This window comes from Panthera uncia, chromosome F2 (genome assembly GCF_023721935.1).
Source record: "Panthera uncia isolate 11264 chromosome F2, Puncia_PCG_1.0, whole genome shotgun sequence".
NCBI lineage: Eukaryota > Metazoa > Chordata > Mammalia > Carnivora > Felidae > Panthera > Panthera uncia.
Window position 1 is genome coordinate 45,691,058 of NC_064812.1, and position 20,247 is coordinate 45,711,304.

Genomic DNA, 20,247 nt, shown 5'->3' on the forward strand with positions numbered 1-20,247 from the left:
ATGTGGTCTGATAGGCTCCAAAGCCCTCCCTCATCATTACCTTGTATATTTCCTCTCTCTACTCACTGAACTCCTACAGAGCTTAATGATCACACCAAAAAGGCATGTGATGTTCCCCATCAGGTCATGGTTGCAAGACTACAACTCCAAAATGTATCATTTCCTGCTAGAATATTCCTATAAGCTAAGTGAGCTGCTATCAGTTGGTCTCGGGTATCTAGAAATTTCTCCTAAGGAAATAATTGGAAATGTGGTCAATGATTTAGGATAAGGCTGTTTATCAACTGGAAATTACACAAGAAAATGCTTATGTTATGATATTACGTGAAAAAAGAAGTATACAATATGTTAACTGTAAACAAAAATATATGCTTGGGAAAAAGACTAATGAAATAACAGTAAGTAGTAGATTCACCATTAATCATGTGCCAAGGTCTACTAAAGACTTTAAATGCATTATCTCTCAACAATCCTATAAGGTAAATTCTATTGCTATCCTCAATTTATAGATGAAAAAGGTGAAACACAGGAAGATCAAGTAACAAACTTTTTTTTAAATTTTTTTTAATGTTTTATTTATTTTTGAGACAGAGAGAGACAGAGCATGAGCAGGGGAGGGACAGAAAGAGAGGGAGACAAAGAATCCGAAGCAGGCTCTAGGCTCCAAGCTGTCAGCACAGACCCCGACGCGGGGCTCGAACTCACGGACCGCGAGATCATGACCTGAGCCGAAGTCGGATGCTCAACCGACTGAGCCACCCAGGCGCCCCAGTAACTAACTTTTAAAGACAAATAATAAGTAGAAAAGACTTGATTCAAATCCAAGATGTGTCTGACTTCAGAGTCCACCCATATCTTCCTTACACAATTACTATCTCTAGGTGATGAGATTATGGATGATTATTTTTGCCTTTTGTTGGGTTTTAGCATTTTTATCTTTTCAATATATATGACTTGCTTTTACAATCAGGAAAAACATGTTACTGAAAGACAAAATCTGAAAGCATGTATAAAATAATTGGTGAAGATAAATTTGTAAATCTGATTATGCTCCAGGCTGGTCATTGTACATCCTTTGGCTTCAGGTTGACAAAGCATTTTCTTTTTGTATCCTCTGCCAAAGCAGAATAATCCAAGCAACCTACAATAATCTTTCTCTACATAAATAGCAGTTTTACCTAAGGCTGCCACCGCCTCCGAGAATATTACATTAAGATGATAGAACAGGAAATTTGCACAAGTAGCTTAGGGAGTCTGTCATTACTCACTAATGATGAAAAAACTGTGTTCCAATTTTCCAAAGGCTCTAAAATGAATTTTTATTTATTTAGTGTTGCTTTGTACAGGGAATGCGATGTGGTGCTTTACAAAAGATAAATTATGCAAAATATTTGCACATAAACTTTTTTTACTTATCCTAAAACATTGTCTCAACCTCCCAAATGGTAGAAGAATATACAGGTAAAAATAATCAGTTTGATTAACAGTTCCTAATAAGTGTCTATAACATATTAGGTTACTACTTAGCACAGGCTTACCTGTTGTATTTTATTTGATCTAATCAACACTGATCTTTCCCACCAAACCAAAAGTGAAGAAATTGATATGCTATTTTAATTCACATTACCTTCTGATAATTCATAGCATATATGCTGTTGAATATTAAATTCAAGCCATCTATTTGTCTACAAATAACTTGTTCATTTCAACATTAAGACCCATTGAGATGAACAGACCTCATAGAATCTTGTTGTATTTGGTCTCCTATTTCTACAAAGAATTCTGAGCAACCTGAAATAGCATTTTGGCTATTTCTTTTTGTTTTTCTTTTTTAATTGTTTTACTATTTATTTATTTTTGAGAGACAGAGTGTGAGGGGGGAAGGGGCAGAGACAAAGGGAAACAGAATCTGAAGCAGGCTCCAGGCTCCGAGCTATCCACAAAGAGCTCGATGCCAGGCTCAAACTCATAAACCGTGCCATCATGACCTGAGCCGAAGTTGGATGCTTAACCGACTGAGCCACCCAGGTGCCCTTGCCATTTCTTTTTGAGTCATAAAAAGTAGATTCAAAATAAACTTTTAAGTTTTCAAATCTTGCTCTGTGCTTTTTCTAGAAATCAGTTGTCTTTTGAAAATAGAAATAATACCTTGCATATCAAGATTGAGTTCTCTAGATATCTTTAAAACCTAAAATTCTTACAACCCTCTCTCATCTTCCATTTTGGCAAACAAATTCACTTTTAGAATTAGAAGTTCTACAATCTCCCAGAAAAAGAAAATCAGTTATCATCTGCTTCCATATCACGACTCCCCCACATCATATAAACAATATCTATCTCCTTCATGTGGTCCTAAACAATACCATCTAAACTCATGAAAAGTGATTGTACTTTTAATCCTCAGAATGGCAATTCTTTAAGAGTCTTGACTGTCTTCTCCCCGGAGGATGAGGACTGTATAGCAATGAGATTTATTCTTAAATTACCTAAGTATTTTGGCTAGTCTCAAATGTCTAGAATAAACACCTATAATAAAGGCAGATTGGTGATCCTAGGCCAGATGTTTTATTAGGCCTGCCCAATGTTTTAAAATAATTTTTAAGTTCATTTATTTTTTAAGAGAGAGAGAGAGAGAGAGAGAGAGAGAGAGAGGCAGAGAGAGGGAGACAGAATCCAAAGCAAAGCGGGCTCCAGGCTCTGAGCTGTCAGCATACAGCCCTACATGGGGTTCGAACTCATGAACCATTGAGATCATGACCTGAGCTGAAGTTGGACACTTAACCAACTGAGCCACCCAGGCGCCCCCAATGTCTTAAAACTTTTGAGCCAATATTTAGATACTGAGTGAATTCAGATAAAAATCAGAAGCTCTACTGACACTGAGGTTCAGCTTCCAATAAGGCCGAGTTAATGCCCACTTGAGACAAGACCTAAGCTCTGCCCAATCCTCACTCACACAGGCAAAGTAAACTCTTTTCAGTGGGCAATCACTGTCATTTATAGAGCCTCTCAGAACTTGAGGCATTTGAGTGCATGACTCCTAATCTAGATAAAACCCAAGAAACTAATACAAAATAGAAAAGGGGAAAATGGTTTTTCTTTTTTCTTGTTCTTTTTTGTACCACAGAAAAGTTTCTGAAGTTTCATATAAAGCAATTTTCTGTAAAAGTAATTGTTTAATGATCGAGGTATACTATTAAGAAAATCCAGTTCCAAATCTGTAAAAATCCTATAATAACAGACACTCACACAGAAGTTGTGGGCTAAAGGTCATATTTAAATAGCTCTTAGCTTAGTTATCTCACTATCATTGTCACCATTACTAATTGACAGGGCTCCCACATTAAAATCGCATACCTCAAAAGTACAGATGTCCTCTAGACTTGAAAATAGAAAAATTAAACTCTTTACTGGCATTCAAGCTGGACAATACAGCCTCAACCTACCTTCCTAGCCCTACTTATCAGTTTCACCACTTAGAGGTTTATTCTATGCTCACCAACCCCTCAGCATTCCTGAAACTTACCAAGAACTTTCACCTCCCGGTCTTTGCTCGGTCTTTGCTGATTTCTCACTTGCCTAAACTAGCCACTTTCTTTCTCAATCAGCCTTCAAAACCAAGCCAAAGTGTCAAGAACTGTTGACACTTTTAAACATGTGTGTCTGTTAAAAATGGGCCAAATGAATCCCTCCCTCCATCAGGATCTTAGTCTTTCTTAGCCTTCCGCACCAGACTGTGAGCACCCAGGAAGACAGAACAGTCTCCATTCATAACTATAATAGGGTGTCTTGTTTTTTTAAGGAATAATTTTTTTTAAGTTTATTTGAGAGAGAGAGAGAGAGAGAGAGAAAGGGAGGGCATCAGCAGGAGAGGGGCAGCGAGAGAGAAGAGAGGGAGAGAGAGAGAGAGAGAGGGAGAGAGAGAGGGAGAGAGAGAGGGAGAGAGAGAGGGAGAGAGAGGGAGAGAGTGAGGGGAGAGGGGCAAAGACAATCCCAAGCAGGGCAGAGCCTTACTTGATGAAGGGCTCCATCTCAGGAACCATGAGATCATGTCCAGAGCTGAAACCAAGAGTCAGACACTTAACCAACTGAGCCAGCCAGTTTATAACAGGATTTCTAACACCAGTTGGGCATTCAGTAAATGCTTGTTTTATTTTCTGTAATGCTGATCAGCCAGGGTCCGATGCCATCCAAAGTACATGAGAGAAGACAAGTAGAATCTTATGCAGCTATGGATACAACCCAGGTCTCTGCCGCGTGTTTCATGAAGTTGAAATAGTCACTTCCAAAGACTCTAAATTATGCCACGTTAAATATTAATCCAAATCTATTGATGTATGAGTATGAACAGATCATTTGCAAATAGAAAAACTGGGCAAAGACCTTAAAAGATAGCCCACATGCAAAAAATATATACAACCATACTTTCAACCAAGTGATGTAATTAGACAAAGAAGGTATCATGTTTCTCACAAAAGATTGGGAATACTAAAAAATATCTGATTAAAGTCACTCTTACAATCTGTTGAAATGAATTGGGCCAACTTCTTTGGAGGCCAATTTGGCAACACATATCAAAATGTTGACTAAACTACACATATCCTTTGACCCAGCAACTCAACATTTAGGAATTAATCCAACAGATAAACTCACTCTTTTGGGTGGGAGGAAGAAGCTATGTTCAAAGAAAGGCACTAAGATCAAAATGAACTTAACAATTCTATTTACAATCACATCAAAAAGAATAAAACACTTACTAATAAATTTAATAAAAGTACAAGATTTATAAATTAAAAACTTTATACACCATTAAGAAATTAAAGAGGACCTAAATAAATAAAAAAGACATCCTGTGTTCATGGATTGAAAAACTTAATTTTGTTAAGATGGCAGTACTCCCCAAATTGATCTATAGATTCAATGCGATTCCTATCAAAACACCAGGTGGCTTTTTGCAAAAATTGACAAGCATATCTCAAAATTCACTCTTAGGGACTCAAATACAGGGCACTCAGATGAGCCAAACAAACATATTTACTAAAGCATTGTTTGCAATCAAAAAAGACCAAAAACAATCTATCTGCATTTCCAAAGGGATGCTCAATTAATTAGGGCACATCCATATAACACAATACTGTGTATCTTTTATTAGAATATATTCTATTCTAATAACAATATGTTGTTATTCAATCACTCAACAAATTTATTGAGTACCAACAACGTGAGGCATCATGTGTTAAGGGAAAAATCCAAGGTAGGGAAATATATATAAAATGCTCTCATTTGTGTGGTTTCTTTTAATGAAAATATCTCCATATATATGTTGATACATAAACAAAAATTGTTGGAAGGATCCACAGAAACTATTCATAGCATTAATCTCTTGGAGAGGGACTGTTTGTACGGTCATTGCATCCTTTTGTACTGTTGAGTGTCTGGTATGCTCATAAATTAATTTTTGATTAGAAATAGTTAACACAGTATCAGATCATATGTGCAAGGACACAATATAAAAAGGGTATAGAGGAAAACAAAGTGTCAGCAAGAAGAACACTGGCACACGATCAGTGCTATTTAAAGTGTAAATAGTTAAGTGTCCGACTCTCGATTTCGTCTCAGGTCATGATCTCACAGTTCCTGCATCGGGCTCTGCGCTGACAGCACGGAGCCTGCTTGGGACTCTCTCTTTCCCTCTCTGTCTGCCCCATCCCTTGCTCATGCTCTCTCCCTCTCTCAAAATAAATAAACATGAAAAAAATTTTTTTAATAAAGTGTACTGTATATTCCACACTGAAGTGTGAGTTATAAAGACAATGAAACATCACCCTAATTTTTTTTTTTTTGGGGGGGGGATTTTCTAAGTACAACATGAGGTACTGCTGATTTAGGTCAACATGAATATTTTTTTAAAAACAAATTGATCCTGACCCAAATTCACAGGAAAAGAGCTCTGCAGACTGGGCCTTGACTGTCACATTAAGATGTCAGCTTGGTAAAGACCTGACAATCTTATTTTTCAAAGGATGACTTTGAAAAATGCATAATTCTGCATTCCCAACACAACTCAATAGTCTGTGCAGACAGTTAAACCTCCACTATCTACTTCCCAGTCTATTCTGTCCAGTTGCTAGAAGGCACGTATCTGTGCCTTGCCTGCATTATTTTCAATGTCCAGACCACTGCCACTTAAGCACAGTGGACATGGCTCTTAGCCGGAAACATCTGGAAATACAAGAGGAGGCTGGGCAGGAAGCTCTACTTGATGCTCCTGTACAAACAGTCCTGCAGAATGAAGAATTGTCCCACCCACTAATCCAAAACCAACCCTAGAAACCATAAAAGAATTGAAGAACCCAAACTCTACCCATACCCATGGCTTGCCACAGGCCATGCTACTCTCGAGCTCTGTGTGTGTGTGGATTGCTTGAGTACCTCTCCTTCTCCTTAACTGAAAGCAGAGCACTGCACAGAGGCTCTTCTAAGCAACTGCAGAACACAGATCTCGTTGCCACAGCAACTTGAAGGTAAGGCTGAGCAAATATAAAAGAAAGTTAGCTGGACTCCTAGCTGCACTGGCTAGGCTGAATTATGTAGTTGTTGCCAGTAGCAAGACAGAAATTACATTTTTAAGTAACGATACATCTCATAGCAATTAACATGAGTCCTTGAAAAAGTAGCTGCTGTGTGCTCCAGGGTGTGCTTCCCATTTTTATTACAGTTCTTACCTGTTGGCAGTTAGATGTGGACCAAACAGATGCTTCACCAATACCACACAATAAAGGGAGATGAAATCAAGGAGATAAATGAGCCGGCAATTTGATATTTTCAACTGGGATCTTCACTCTGGCTAACCCCTCATTGAGTAATCTCACTGATCCCCATCACATTAGCCAAAACTAACATGACTACCTGACTGACTTTCTTTCTTTCTTTCTTTCTTTCTTTCTTTCTTTCTTTCTCTCTTTCTTTCTTTTTTCTTTCTTTTCTTTTCTTTCTTTCTTTCTCTCTTTCTCTCTTTCTCTCTCTCTCTTTTCTTTCTTTTCTTTCCTTCTTTCTTTTGAGAGAGAAAGTTCCAGTGCACAAGCAGGGAAGGGGCAGAGGGAGAGAGAGAGAAAAAAATCTTATGCAGGCTCCAACCCCAGCATAGAGCCCAATATGGGGTTTCATCTTACAACAGTGATATCATGACCTGAGCCAAAATCAAGAGTCAGACGCTTAACCAAGTTAGCCACCCACACATCCCGGCTATCTTTTGGGGGGACAAAAATAGAACCCTGACTCTTCAAAAGGTTTTTGATATGGGAATTTTTATATAAAAAAATATATTAGAGATAAACATGATGTTATGAGCTGGTATAGATTTAACTCATATACTTATTTTTAGCAAGTTTTTATGGAGCATCTCCTATGCCCTAGGCACTGTTCTAGGAAATGGTAACACAGCAGTGAACAAAAACAGTACAATACTCTACCTTGAGAGATTATTTTTGGAGGAAGGAGGACAAGTAAATTAAATAATATATATAGTATATTATAAGCTAATACATACTATGGGAAAAAATAAGGCATAGAATAGGGGTGGAGATCTCACTGAGGTGAATTTGAGCAAAGACCTAAAAAAGGTGAGGAAATGAGTGCCACAGTTCTTTCAGGCAGTAGCAAGAGTTAGATCCTAAAGATCCTAAAGTTATTGCTCTCGATAAAAACAAAAGGAAAGGGGGACACCTGGGTGGCTCAGTCTCAATCATTTGACTCTTGATTGTGGCTGAGGTTATGATCTCACGGTTCGTGGGTTCGGGCCCCACATTGGGCTCCTTGCTGGTAGTGTGGAGTCTGCTTGGGATTCTCTCTTTCTCTCTCTCTCTCTCTCTCTCCACCTCTACCCCACTGGCTCTTCTCTGTCTACAATTAACAAATATACTTAAAAAAAATTTTTTTAACAAAAAGAAAGGAAGCTTGGCAGTGTGCATCTTAGAGATCTAAGAATTAATCTACAAAAGGAAGAATGGTAAAATTAAAAAAAAAAAAGTTTCACAAAGTAAACTTAACCTTACTATCTGAGATGAATTCTGATATTTCCTATTCTATTTCAACTTATTTTTCTTAAACTCATCTTGTTCCACAAAACTGATTTCAATGTCCAGTCGTGATTATCTCTTAGCTTGAAAAATATACATGAAACTTAATGATGGTACACATAGCTTTTCAACCAACTACCTCTAAAGAATGCCTAACACTTAATAGGCACTTAATGAGCATTTCCTGATAAACAGCTGAATATGTGAATGTTTTCCAGGGTAGAACTGAAATCAGCATGAGAGCAAAGGTCATTTTTTAAAAAATTTTTCCAACCCAGGGCCAGGCACAGAGCCAGTTCTCAGTAATTGTTTGTACTTAGGCCTACTAGTTAAACAGAACAATTTAATGTAACACTTCATAAATAGAACTCAACAAATGAAACTTTTCTCTTTGTTCTTGGTAACAAAACTACTCAAATTAGGTTTTAATTGTAACAACTAGTATTTGCTAACAAAAATCTGATGTTCCCTGGAACAACCCACTTCATAGATGTAAAGTCTCTTCTCCTAGGAATTTAAGCCTAAGCCTGCTTGTGCCAAGAAAACAAACCACACCAAAACAGGCTTCTCTTGGCCCTGAGCCCCAATCCTCAAAACTTCTATTTTTCTTAAGCAAAAGAAATTCAAAATTATCAGATTACAATTACTTTTTAAATGAGTTCATTGTCTAAGGGTGTCAGAAGAGCTGGGATACAGTCTGTGTGACCTTATTACTACAGGCTTAATGATTTGTGGGGGAAAAAAAATCTCTGGGGACTTTTCTGCCTCACGGAGTTGTAGGAAGAGAAAGTTCTTTGAGAAGAGTCCAGAAAACACAAGCTTCTTTTACAACGATCTGTATCCAAAACCTTTAAAGGAAAACAGTATCAACAAAACTTTGGTGTTGAACAAGTATCACTTTTTAAAAGAAAAGTTCTCTTACTTGAGAGATTTAGCATACTATTATTTCCTTGTGTTCACATTTGAAGCTAGTGTCTCTCCTTTAAAAAAAAAAAAATTAAAGGGGCTCCTGGGTGGCTCCGTCGGTTGGGCATCCGACTTCGACTCAGGTCATGATCTCACCGTTCCAGAGTTCAGGCCCCGCATCAGGCTCTGTACTGACAGCTCACAGCCTGGAGTCCCCTTCAGATTTTATGTCTCCCTCTCTGTCTCTGCCCCACCCCCGCTTGTGCTCGCTCTTTCAAAAAAAAAAAAAAATATATATATATATATATATACACACACATATATTTTTTAATGTTTAATAAACAAACAAATAAATAAAAATTAAAAAACTACTATGGCTGCCCATTCTATTTGATTTAAAAGGGTTTTTTTCACAACTGGCAAAATAGTTTTTCAACCTAGCTAAGGAAATTGAACTTTTTGGTTTAATTTATTAAGATTTTTGAATTTGGTTGTGGAAGAGGCTGTCTTGGATACTACTGTTTTTTTTTTTTTTTTAATGTTTATTTATTTATTTTGAGAGAGAGAATGAGCAGGAAGGGACACTAAGAGAGGGAGACAGAGAATCCCAAGCAGGCTTTGCAGCTGCCAGTACACAGCCTGAGACAAGCTCGAACTCACCATGGCTCAAACTCACAAACCTGAGATCATGATCTGAGCCAAAACCAAGAGTCCGATACAACAAACTGAGGCACCCACACACCCCCACTATTGCTTTGTTTTCATCTTCCTTTCTCCTTATCCTCTCTGTCTTCACTTGCATTCCTCACCACCCCCCCCCCCCGCGCCTGTTTATTTATTTTGAGAGAGAGAGAGAGAGAAAGAATCCCAAGCAGGCTCCCTGCTGTCAGTGTGGAGCCCAATGCCGGGCTGGAACCCAGGAGTCTTGACATCATGACCTGAGCCCAAGTCAGACTTAACTGACTGAGCCACCCAGGCGCCCCTTCACTCGCATTTTCTATTTGGACTATGAGTCCAACGGATATACATAAGTTGACAAACCAGCAAACAAGTTGTCTTTCCCAAAGCATGGTGGAGATATAGGTAAAAGCCAGCCTTAGGTGCTTCTCTCCCAGCTTTACCTCTGGGAAGTGGAGTCTAGATAGCTGGGGGTTTCTCCCTTTTCATAAAAAGCTTTATGTAAGTATGCTTGTATTAATGTTTAAGTTGCACAACACATGAATGGCTCTTCCTCTTAAATCAAGGTCTCTTATAAGGCCAATGCCCCCTCTGGACCCCCCCTCCCACCCAGTCCCTCTCCCTCCGCAAAGGGCCAACGTGTGCAATGTCTCCAGTCTTTCCACCTATTTCCACACAACTTTGAAACTTCTTAGGGACATGAAAACTTTGCGAATCACAGCATGACCCTCACACACTTTCTCAGATAGCAAATGTGGCTTTGACCCTTCTTAACTCCAACCCCGCCTCCCGGCTCCCACTGCTCCCGCGTTTCTCCGCGCCCCGGAACCCCCCGTCCTCGCTCCCCGCATGCCGGGTCCGGATCTTCGTTCCGTCGTCTTACCCTCCGAGAACCTGGGCCCCGAGTAAGGAAGACTCGGCCTAGTGTCGCCATCTTGGACCTCCCGGATTGGGACTGGAGGCCCCCGGGCACTGGGGGCGGAATCCAGCGGGGAGGAGGAGAGTGCAGGGACCCCCCGGAGGGCGGGAGCGGAGAACGGGGTCGAACGGGGTGAGGGGGGCGGGGCGGGGAGGGCCGGAGCGGGGAGGGGGTGGGGCCAGGGTGGGGCCAAACGGGGGCGGGGCGGACCGGAGAGGGGAAGAGGACGGGCGGACGGGCGGTGTTGGGGCGGGGCCGGGGCGGGCTGGAGCGGGGGCGGGGATGGGGCGGACCGGAGCGGGAAGGAGGAGGGGGAGGGGCGGGGGCGGGGCCGGAGGGGCGGGGCGGGGCCGGGCTGGCACAAGCCGCGGCAGACGGGAGCGGGGAGGAGGAGGGGAAAAGGGGGAGGAGGGGGAGGAGGAGGGAAAGGGGGCGGAGCCAGAGTGGTCGGAACCTGGCTGGCAGGGGTCGCGGTGGGCGGGAGCTGGAAGCTGCAAGCGGGCGGATGGGATGGGGGGGGTGGTGGGGGGCCGGCGGCACGGGGTCCACGGGTAGGGGCGGGGCCAGCAGGGGTAGGGGCGGGGTGGGGCGTGTCTTCATGGCTGTTACCCTGGCGCCCCTCGACCCCAGGTCTAATTCCTTGTTAGTGTGGCGCTGAATTATACGTCATCAGAGTAGTAGTATTTACCTTGTAGCAGGATTCTTGCACAGAGTCCTGACACTGAGGCCTTTGTTTCAGGAAAACAACTTTATTCCTGCTAGCACCACTCAGTTGGGTTCGTACAGGAAGAACTGAGTCCTGAATGCCACGTGGTATAGTTTTTTATATATATATTTTTTTACTCCTTTGTCTCCCATATATAGTAACACAAACATGCAGTCTGATTAAGTAGTCTCATGTTATGACGTCCTGAGGGATGTTGTCAGGAACCAGTATAGACTGGAGACAGACCGCACAACCAGTGGAGCCAAGCAAGGTACGATTGAGTAACCTCCCAGAATTGGGTGGATAATTCTTATGAGAGTTTTGAATACCCCGAAAGTTGAAAACCATCTTCCAAACAACTCCCTAGGGTTTTAACAGTTCCAGGGCCGGACGGGGACATGAGCAATTCTTTTGTTCGATTTGTGATCTCCTCTGTGACATTTTTTTCATTATTTATCTGTAGGCAGCTGTTGTTTAGGTTAAACTTTTTACAAACCTCTCTCAGAAGCAAGCGGGTAATCAATCTAATGCCAAGTGATTTTGATAGGTAGCATTGCGTATTTGGGTTTGCTGCTTGGCTAGTAAATTAAGAGCTCTGAGTTTTATTGGTTATAATTTTTGTAACTGCTTTTAGTCTGATTATGCAGTTTAGCATGTAAGTGGGAGTGTGGTAGCACCAGGACCCATCCTCTGCCCAGGTGGCAAGGCCATAATATTGGATTATACGCTTGGGAGGCCATTCATCATCTTTTTAATTGCCAATTTGTGAGGCATGCTACTTTTTTTTGAGTCTCTCTGTCCCCATACATTTGGACTCCCAAATGTTTCCGTCTGGCAAGTGGGAGCAGGAAGAAAGTTGGACAAATAGTTTCCAGCACATACGACCCTGACCAGATTGAGGGAAGTACTATATAGGCTGTCCTTCCACATATCTAGTATAGTCCACCTGGGTCCCGCCATTTGATGGCTTCGTTGACACTGTCCCAGGCCTCTCAGAGATGAGAGAAGTTAGACAGGGTGTGGGGATCTGGCTCAAGGTGATCTGAGGTCCCCCACCATTGGGTTTTCCAGGCGGTTGAGTTACAAAATCGTTGGCCTAGGCATGTTAAGTTTTTAATAAAGATGACCATGAACTTTTTCCCCACCAGGCAAGACGGTTTTTCCCAATAATTGCGCTTTGGGGGAGCCAATCCCCGGTAGTGGTACTGGGGTATTTTGTTTTACTATAAGGTTTGTGGGGATCTAACTTTCTAGTCTCTTACGGCCATTGTTTCCCCTTGTTGGTACCAACGAAGTATCCGATACACAAAAGGAAGGTGAGTGCTGACAGAAACCTCTCACCACATTTTCAGCCGGCCAGGGCAGCCTCGGCCAGTCCTATGGCAAAGAGTGGAGCACGAATCACAATAATAGTGAGAAACAAGGTGTGACTTCATCACAGTAAGGAAACAGATACAGAAAACAAGGACAGTCTTTTGTTTCACTGGACTGTCAATTCCTCAAGCTTCTGCCATGCACAGATAGTCAGCTTCCTGAGCGACTAAAGCAGGGTTGTAGTCTCTTGGAGCCTCTGGAGTTGCGGATTGCTTTTTCCATATGGTCAGCTTGCATGGCATTGATGGGTTAGGAATGCATTCCAGGTTTCAGGATGCTGGCTTCACTCTGCTGTAGTGAATCCAGGTACCCACTTTGGCTACCTTTACTGCAGTAGGGGTGGACAAAATGACACTGAACGGGCCCTCCAGAGGGGTTTTAGGGGTTGGACATTTCACTCCTTTAGCCACATCGCATCTCCTGGTTTAAAGGGGTGAGCGTCTGTGGTAAGACTCACAGGTAATCGCTCCCTGACCCAGTGGTGTAAGATGGTTAGGGTAGAACCAAGGGGCCCGCATCTGTTGCCTTAGGGTTAGATTGCCTATCTCATTTCGATCCCCCCCTTATGCTCTTGATAATGGGGGGGGGGCACCATAAAGGATTTGTATTAAGGGGAGAACCCCATCTGTTGCTTTAGGCTCCCACCTGCGGCTGCAGTCTGCCTCCCTAGAGGTCCCTTATCTCTCCCTGCCTAATGTTAACGCCTTCCCTATTTCTTTCTCCCCTGGAATAGGGCCTGTAACTGCTGTTGGGGAACGGGATGATGACCGTTCTGGCTTCTTCAAGCTGATAAGGGACAGTGTAGGGGTACACCAATTAGAGTCAACCCAAGGGTCAGTCCAGTGGCCCACAGTATGGTTTTACAGGAAGACTGGCAGACATAAGGCAACATAAAAGCAGACACAAGGAGAAAAACACAAAGTAAAGATTCTACTGACCAACAAGATGGCATCTTAAAATGGCATCTACAGTTTCCAAACCTGTCAATCTAGGAGAGACCCTGACTTTGTAAACAACGTATATCAGGGAATCTCTCATAACCCCAGTTTATTTTTCTGGGAGACTAGGTGGGATTGAGTTTCCTTTAATAATTGATATAGCAGGCAAGTTATTTTCCTGAACCCTGGTACCTACAGCCTATAATATTCAGTAATTTTCCAAAACTCATACAATTGTTTATTCGTTCTCGAGTTAGCAGTACTATAGTCTCTAATTTAGTTATAATGTCCTTTCCTAGCAAGAGAGTAAGGCTCTCTGGTATTATCAAGAATGAATGAGAAAAAAATTAGTTTTTCCCATATGTATCCCAGGGACTGAGAGAAAAATTTAGTTATAAGTTTTCTGGAGATGCCTCTAATCGTCATGCTGCTTTTGGATAGTTGGCCTGGAATGGAAAAGAGGACAGAAAAAGCTCTGGTGTTAAGAAGGAAATCAACCAGTTTTCCTTCTATATTTAGAGTTACCTGAGGCTCTGAGTTTCTGATAAACAGTTGGTTTAGGGGAGCCACCGTGAAGAGCCCCAGGACCTGGTTAGTCCCTTATCTGAGCTCTCACAGATAGAGGTCCCTGAGGGCACTCAGATCTCTAGGGATTGTCTCCACATAAGGGGCATGGCTTATGAGGTTTTCATTTTGATTGTCCCCTCTGAGGACTTTTTCATTTTAGTGCTCAGAATGGTCATAAAAATGGCACTTGGTTCCAGGACCTTGAGAAGTCTAGTCTGACATAGTATGTCAGGCCACAACAAGGCCTCAGGTTTTTGTTTTTTTGTTTTTTGTTTTTAATTATTATTCTTATTCTCCCCTTGATCTTGGTTGTAATATACCCAACTGGCAGCTCATAAGAGCTCCTCCAGGGTCCTTTCCTAACCAACAGCAAGTTTTTGCAGTTTTCCTCAAATATCTGGGACCAAGTGAGTGACAAATTTGACGTTTAGAATTGTCTCAGCCTCAGGAGTGTTAGGGGAGATAGCCATATATTTAATAAGAACCTCCCTTAATCTTTCCAGGAAGGCCACCAGGATTTTATTTTGTGTCTGTAAAATAGTGGCTAATTTAGCATAATTTAAAGGTTTAACCTTAGACCTCCTGACAATATATAAAATTTTTTAAAGATTTTTTTTTTTACAAACTTTTTACAACTTTTCGTTTGCTTTTAGATTTTGATGTAAGTCTCTTTTTTTTTTTTTTTTTTTTTCCAAACAACCAGTCTCATTTAGGACAAATTTACTCTTTTTTAAATATATATCTACTCTTTTATATGTAGAGTTGTGTTTTGTTTTTTGTTTGTTTGTTTTTATTAGTCTTAACTATATTTAGCAGCATTTTAACTCTTAGAAACTTTAGTCTCTCGTGAAAACTAAGTAGTAAACAATTGTGAACTGTTACATTAGAATTTCTTAGATGGCAAACTTATGAATCAATTAAGCCCAAAGCATGTTTTTCAACAGATCCAAATATCCTTGGTTTTTCTGCAACAAGTCAAAAGCACAGACCTACGTCTAGTAATTAGTGTTTTAGCCTCTTGTTAAATATCCAATGAATTTAATCCCAACTTATCTTGCAAGCAAAAACTTTAACATTTTACCAAAGACTTTGAAAGCTATCTTAACAATTACCCAGGAAAACTATGAGACAGACCAAGTTAACCATTACTTTAAGTCATCTTTTTGCTAACAAATTGGAACAGAGGTAACATGAGCTTATTTGACCTTCAGCAAATCTAGGTAGAATAAAAGTTTTTTTTAATGTTGAAAAACATTGTCTATCTTGAGCCAACAGAGTTAAATTAGCTTAAACAGTGAATATGTTTTACTTGGATCCATTTAAGACAATTTGTTCCCCATGGTTAATTTTTACCTAGAGCATTGGTGGGGAAGTCTGAAATGGGTGGTCTCTGCTCCATGACCTCTAGGGTGGCAGGAGGAGCTGATCGTGCCTGAGGCATTGAGGAGCCAGTTATTTAGGCCGTACCCCAGGTAGTACAGAAACAGGAAGGGGGGAGGGCAGGCAGAAGAGGCAAGGTGCCAGCAAAAGGCAGAGAAAGAATTACCAGTATTAAATCTTGTCAGCTCAGACAGAGGAGCAGACTCCAGGTTTGTTTTGTTTTGTTTTGTTTTGTTTTATTTTGTTTTCCACTAGTGGAATTAGGCAGTCCATGTCAGTCTAGAGAAGACAAGGGATTTCCTCAAAACAAAAGGAGTTTTGGCAGCTGCTTGGGAATATTCCTTAAAGTCCCCATTCTGAGGTAGAATAACCAGAGACAGTTGGCTCTAATTATCATAGCCATTGATCCAGGAAATAAATGACAGACAATTTGCCACACATAGTCATACAGTGACTCCAACCTGCTGCCCAGCGCCCAGGGCCTTAGAGTTGCAACTTCATTCCTCATCCCTTGTGGAACTGCTAGGGCCACTCTGGGAGGTGACCAGGCTCTTTTTCTGCCTCTTAGGGGCAGGTCTGCCAAAACAAACCCAGGTTCTTACTAGTCTGATAGGCGGCACTCCCTGAACTGGTTCCTGGGCCTCACAGGTTCCGTTGGTGCACACAAGGTCCTCGCCCTGGTGGTCCAAGAAGGCTAGTCTCCTGTGGATCAAGTGATCTGCTGGTGCCAGGCGAGGCCCCCCTCTCCTGGCACTCCGAGGTTTGTATCCCTGCAGCCAAAGAGGTGGCAAATGTACTGTCTCCGAATCCCGGACGAGCCCCCAAGTAATGTAGCAGGATTCCCACACAGAGAGTCGTGACACTGAGGCTTTTCTTTCCAGGAAGCAACTTTATTCCTGCCGGCACCACTGAGGTCATTCGTGCCCAAAGAACTGAGCACCACTTGTTGTAGTTTCTATATATTTAAACATTAAAAAATAATAATAATAATATAAAACTCAGCCTCCCTTGTCCAGGGGCAAAGCACCTGAAATCTAACAAAAGCAGCAGCTTCCAGGCAGCTGTGACTTTCTGTAGGACACACTGCCCCCTATCGCTGAGAGGCAGCTTGGCTCTGCCGGTCGGATGTTTTGCTTTTCTTGCAAAAGGAATATTACACATGTTAAATGAAAGGCATATCTTTAGTTCATCATTCTCCATCTTAATATAATGTACCTCTTGACACAATGCGTGAACTCAGATCACACTTCTTTCTTCATTTCTAAAATGTGAATTTTCATACCTAGTTTAGGATTATTGTGAAGATTGAAAGAGGATGGATGTGAAGCCCCAAGCTCAGACTGATCGTAGGTGATATTGAGAATTCACAAAGTAGTGAGAAGGAAAAACAAAAAGCAGCCTGAGCATTCAGAACCTGACCTGTCACTCACATGTAGTCCATACTAATCTCCTTTTGGATATAAACTATCTCACAGAATACAAACTGCGCAAGTTTGCTCCGAGGTCAAAAAGTGAGACAAAGCGAGCTGACTTCATAATTTTGTCTATGCACAAAAACAAGATCACGGTTGTTACCCACAAAACATCTAACAACCTGTCTCTTGGCTCTAATGAGTGACTGTTTCCTTACCAAGTACAACTTTTATCTCATTCTAGTATCCCCTCACTCCAGATAAAACTTACTGAGATCGTCCTTCTTAGAATTGCCCTTGCTTTCTGACAGCATCCAACCTAGAGTGAACCCACCACTTCCTTAGAACATCTCCCAAATTATCCAACAAAAGTCCAAATCCTATAATAGATTCTTTCGAACACCCTTTTACTAAGACACTCCATGGTTTCCCATGGTGTGTGTCCTCCCTTGATGCAAAATAATGAATCCTATCAGTTCAACTGTAGGTGTGTCCCTAGTGGACTCTGGCTGGAGGGTATTGACATTGTCTTTACTATATTAACTCATTGTCTCATTTTGGGTTCCCTGTAAGCAGATTATGGAACAAGGATCCAGTGCAAGTTACTCATTTGGGAATTACCAGTAGAGAAGAGAGGCAAGTGATACAAGGTTATCAAGCTAGCTAACACTGTGGACAACTAGAGCCAATGCCACAGAGGAAACTCAGAGAAAACATGCTGCTATGGACTGACTATTCATAGTTTGAAAGCCTAACCCCCGAGGCAATGGTATTAGGAGGTGGGGCCTTTGGGAAGTGACTAGATGAGGGCACTTATAAGAGACCTCAGAGAGCTAGCTCGTCCCTTACAACATATGAAGGTGCAATGAGAAGCCAGCAGTTTGCAACCCAGAAGGAGGCTCTCATCAAAACCTGACCATTCTAGCATCAGACTTCCCACTTCTGCAGCTGCAAGCAGTAAATTTCTGCTGATTATGAGCCACCCAGTCTATGATATTTTGTTATAGCAGCCCAAAGACTAACACACGTCTCAGAGAAATCTCACCTAGAAGTGAGGGAGCTGGGGTATTTACACACCACTCCTTTTTAAACAGCTGAGGGCTGCTGGGGTTAGATGTTCATTCTCCAGCCCTTTTGTCCTGTGGGCTTAGCATTGGGGCTTCAGAGAAGGACCTCAAGAGAAGAAATGCAGACACTGTAGTTGTTGGTAGATGGTACCTTGAAGTGGTAAGGCCCCAGGGTCTACCAGTGGGATGCCCCATTGTCAACTCACCCTCACCTAATTCTCACGACCCTGTAAGGTTTGCTTTATCCTTTCCCTTATGTCCCAGAGGCATATACCGGAGTGGTTGAGGAACTTGACTTAAGCTCCACAGCCTTGGAGAGGAAGAGCTGGGATGTGATTGTAGCTGTCCAGACCTAGAGCCTGTGCTCTTTCCCAGTACATTCTTTTTCCTGTGACAAAGTACCACCAACTTCACTGTAACAAAAGTCTGACTTCACTTGTTGATGCTCAGTTTTCAGCCTCACCCCCACCCCTTCCCTTGTGTCTTGGGTCAGCTGGGCAAGCTGACAAGAAAGCACAAACACACCCTCCTTTGGCACTGCAGCAAGCCCCTTGTCATCTGTGGGCATCCTCATTCTAACCCCTAACCAGCCCCTAACAACTCTAAAAACCCCCAAGCCACTCTTTTTTCCTTACCGTATTAATTCTCTGGGGCTGCCATAGTAAAGCATCACAGCCTGGGTGGTTTAAACAACAGAAATTCATTTTTTCACAATTCTGGAGGCTGGAAATCTGATATCAAAATGTCACTGAGGTTGGTTTCTTCTGAAATCTCTCTCCTTGGCTCATAGCTTGTGTCTTCTTCCACTGTCTTCACATGCTCTTCTTTCTTTACATTTCTACGACCAAATGTCTCCTTCTTATGAGGAGTGATCTTCTCTAAAATGGGTGATTTGATCGATTGGTCAAATTCTAAGGTACTGGGGGTTAGGACGCCAAAATATGAATTTGAAGGGGACACAATTCAGCCCATAATACTTGCTCTCTCAAACCATTTTTAGATTAGCTCAGGAGGACTTCTCTGTCCTCCCAACCAATCTCACTACATAAATAATAAAGCTTTTTGTATTCTCATGATGGTGGTGGTGGTGATGGTTGTAGTGGTGGTGGTGGTGGTGTGTGTGTGTGTGTGTGTGTGTGTGTGTGTTTGGCATCATCAGTCTTGATACCCAAACCAAATTTTGGGTGGAGTCCATCTTGTTTCCACAGAGATACTACAACATTAGGGTCTTAAAATGATATATATTTATTATGTCACTGTTTCTATGGGTCAGAAGTCCAGATATGGTCCTAGACAGTCCTAGACAAACTCTATGACTATCCAGGTATGCTTAGGCTCTCAAAAGACTGCAATAAAGTTGTCCACGAGGCCAAGATTTCATCTGGAGGCTAAATTGGAGAAGAATCTGCCTCCAAGGTCATTCAGGTTGTTGGCAGAATTAATTTCTTTGGGCCCATATGACTGAGGCCCCCAGCTTTTGCTGGCCATTGGCTGGAGGCCACCCTCAGTTTCTAGAGGTCACTTGTAATTCTTTTCTATATGAGCTTCTCCAATGTGACTGCTTATTACATCTAGCTAGCAAGGAGAATCTCTCATCTCAGGAAGGACCCAGTCCCTCTTTTAAGGATAACCACCTGATCAAGTGTGGCATACTGAGAATAATTATAATCTTTGATTAACTAAAAACCAACTGATTTAGAACCTTATTTATATGTGCAAAATCCCTTCACCTTTGCCATATTCTGTTGGCTAGAACCAAGTCACAGATCTGATCCATAACCAAGGGGAGGAGATTACACCGGGTAGTAGGGATTATGGGTACCTCTTAGAATTCTGCCTACCATAACCACTATGCTATCCATAGGAAGGAAAGGAGGTTGCAAATGTTTCAGGTAGACCCACACTCTACCACTAGTCAGAAGAGAATAGCTATAAAATACACTTAGGCAGGCTAGGCACTGGGCACTCAGCTTAAGTGTTCGGGCATCAAGCTTGGTACACCTTGGCAGAGGCTTGGGCTTCAAGAGAACAAGTCAGCTAGGGGAAAATAGAACCACTGTGGTCTGAAAACCAGAGAGGTCTCCTCAAAGGCCTGTGTCAAACCTGGGGCGTTTCTCATGATCTTGAGAGGGAAGGAGAAAGCAGGGCCCAAAGACAAATAAAAGTAGGAATGAAAAGACTTATTTTAACTACTAATGTTGTGGTATCTTACTCTTGCAAAT

General features: G+C 41.9%; 1 protein-coding gene across 1 annotated transcript in view; it reads right to left on the reverse strand.

Moving 5' to 3' along the window:
* The window catches only part of DECR1 (2,4-dienoyl-CoA reductase 1), a 39,877-nt gene extending 29,151 nt beyond the window's left edge, over positions 1 to 10,726 (reverse strand). The window contains exon 1 of the mRNA XM_049633594.1: positions 10,546 to 10,726. Within this exon, the coding sequence (XP_049489551.1) occupies positions 10,546 to 10,596 (51 nt within the window). The 5' untranslated portion in view covers positions 10,597 to 10,726. The remainder of the gene's footprint in view (positions 1 to 10,545) is intronic.
* Positions 10,727 to 20,247: the final 9,521 nt, after the last annotated feature.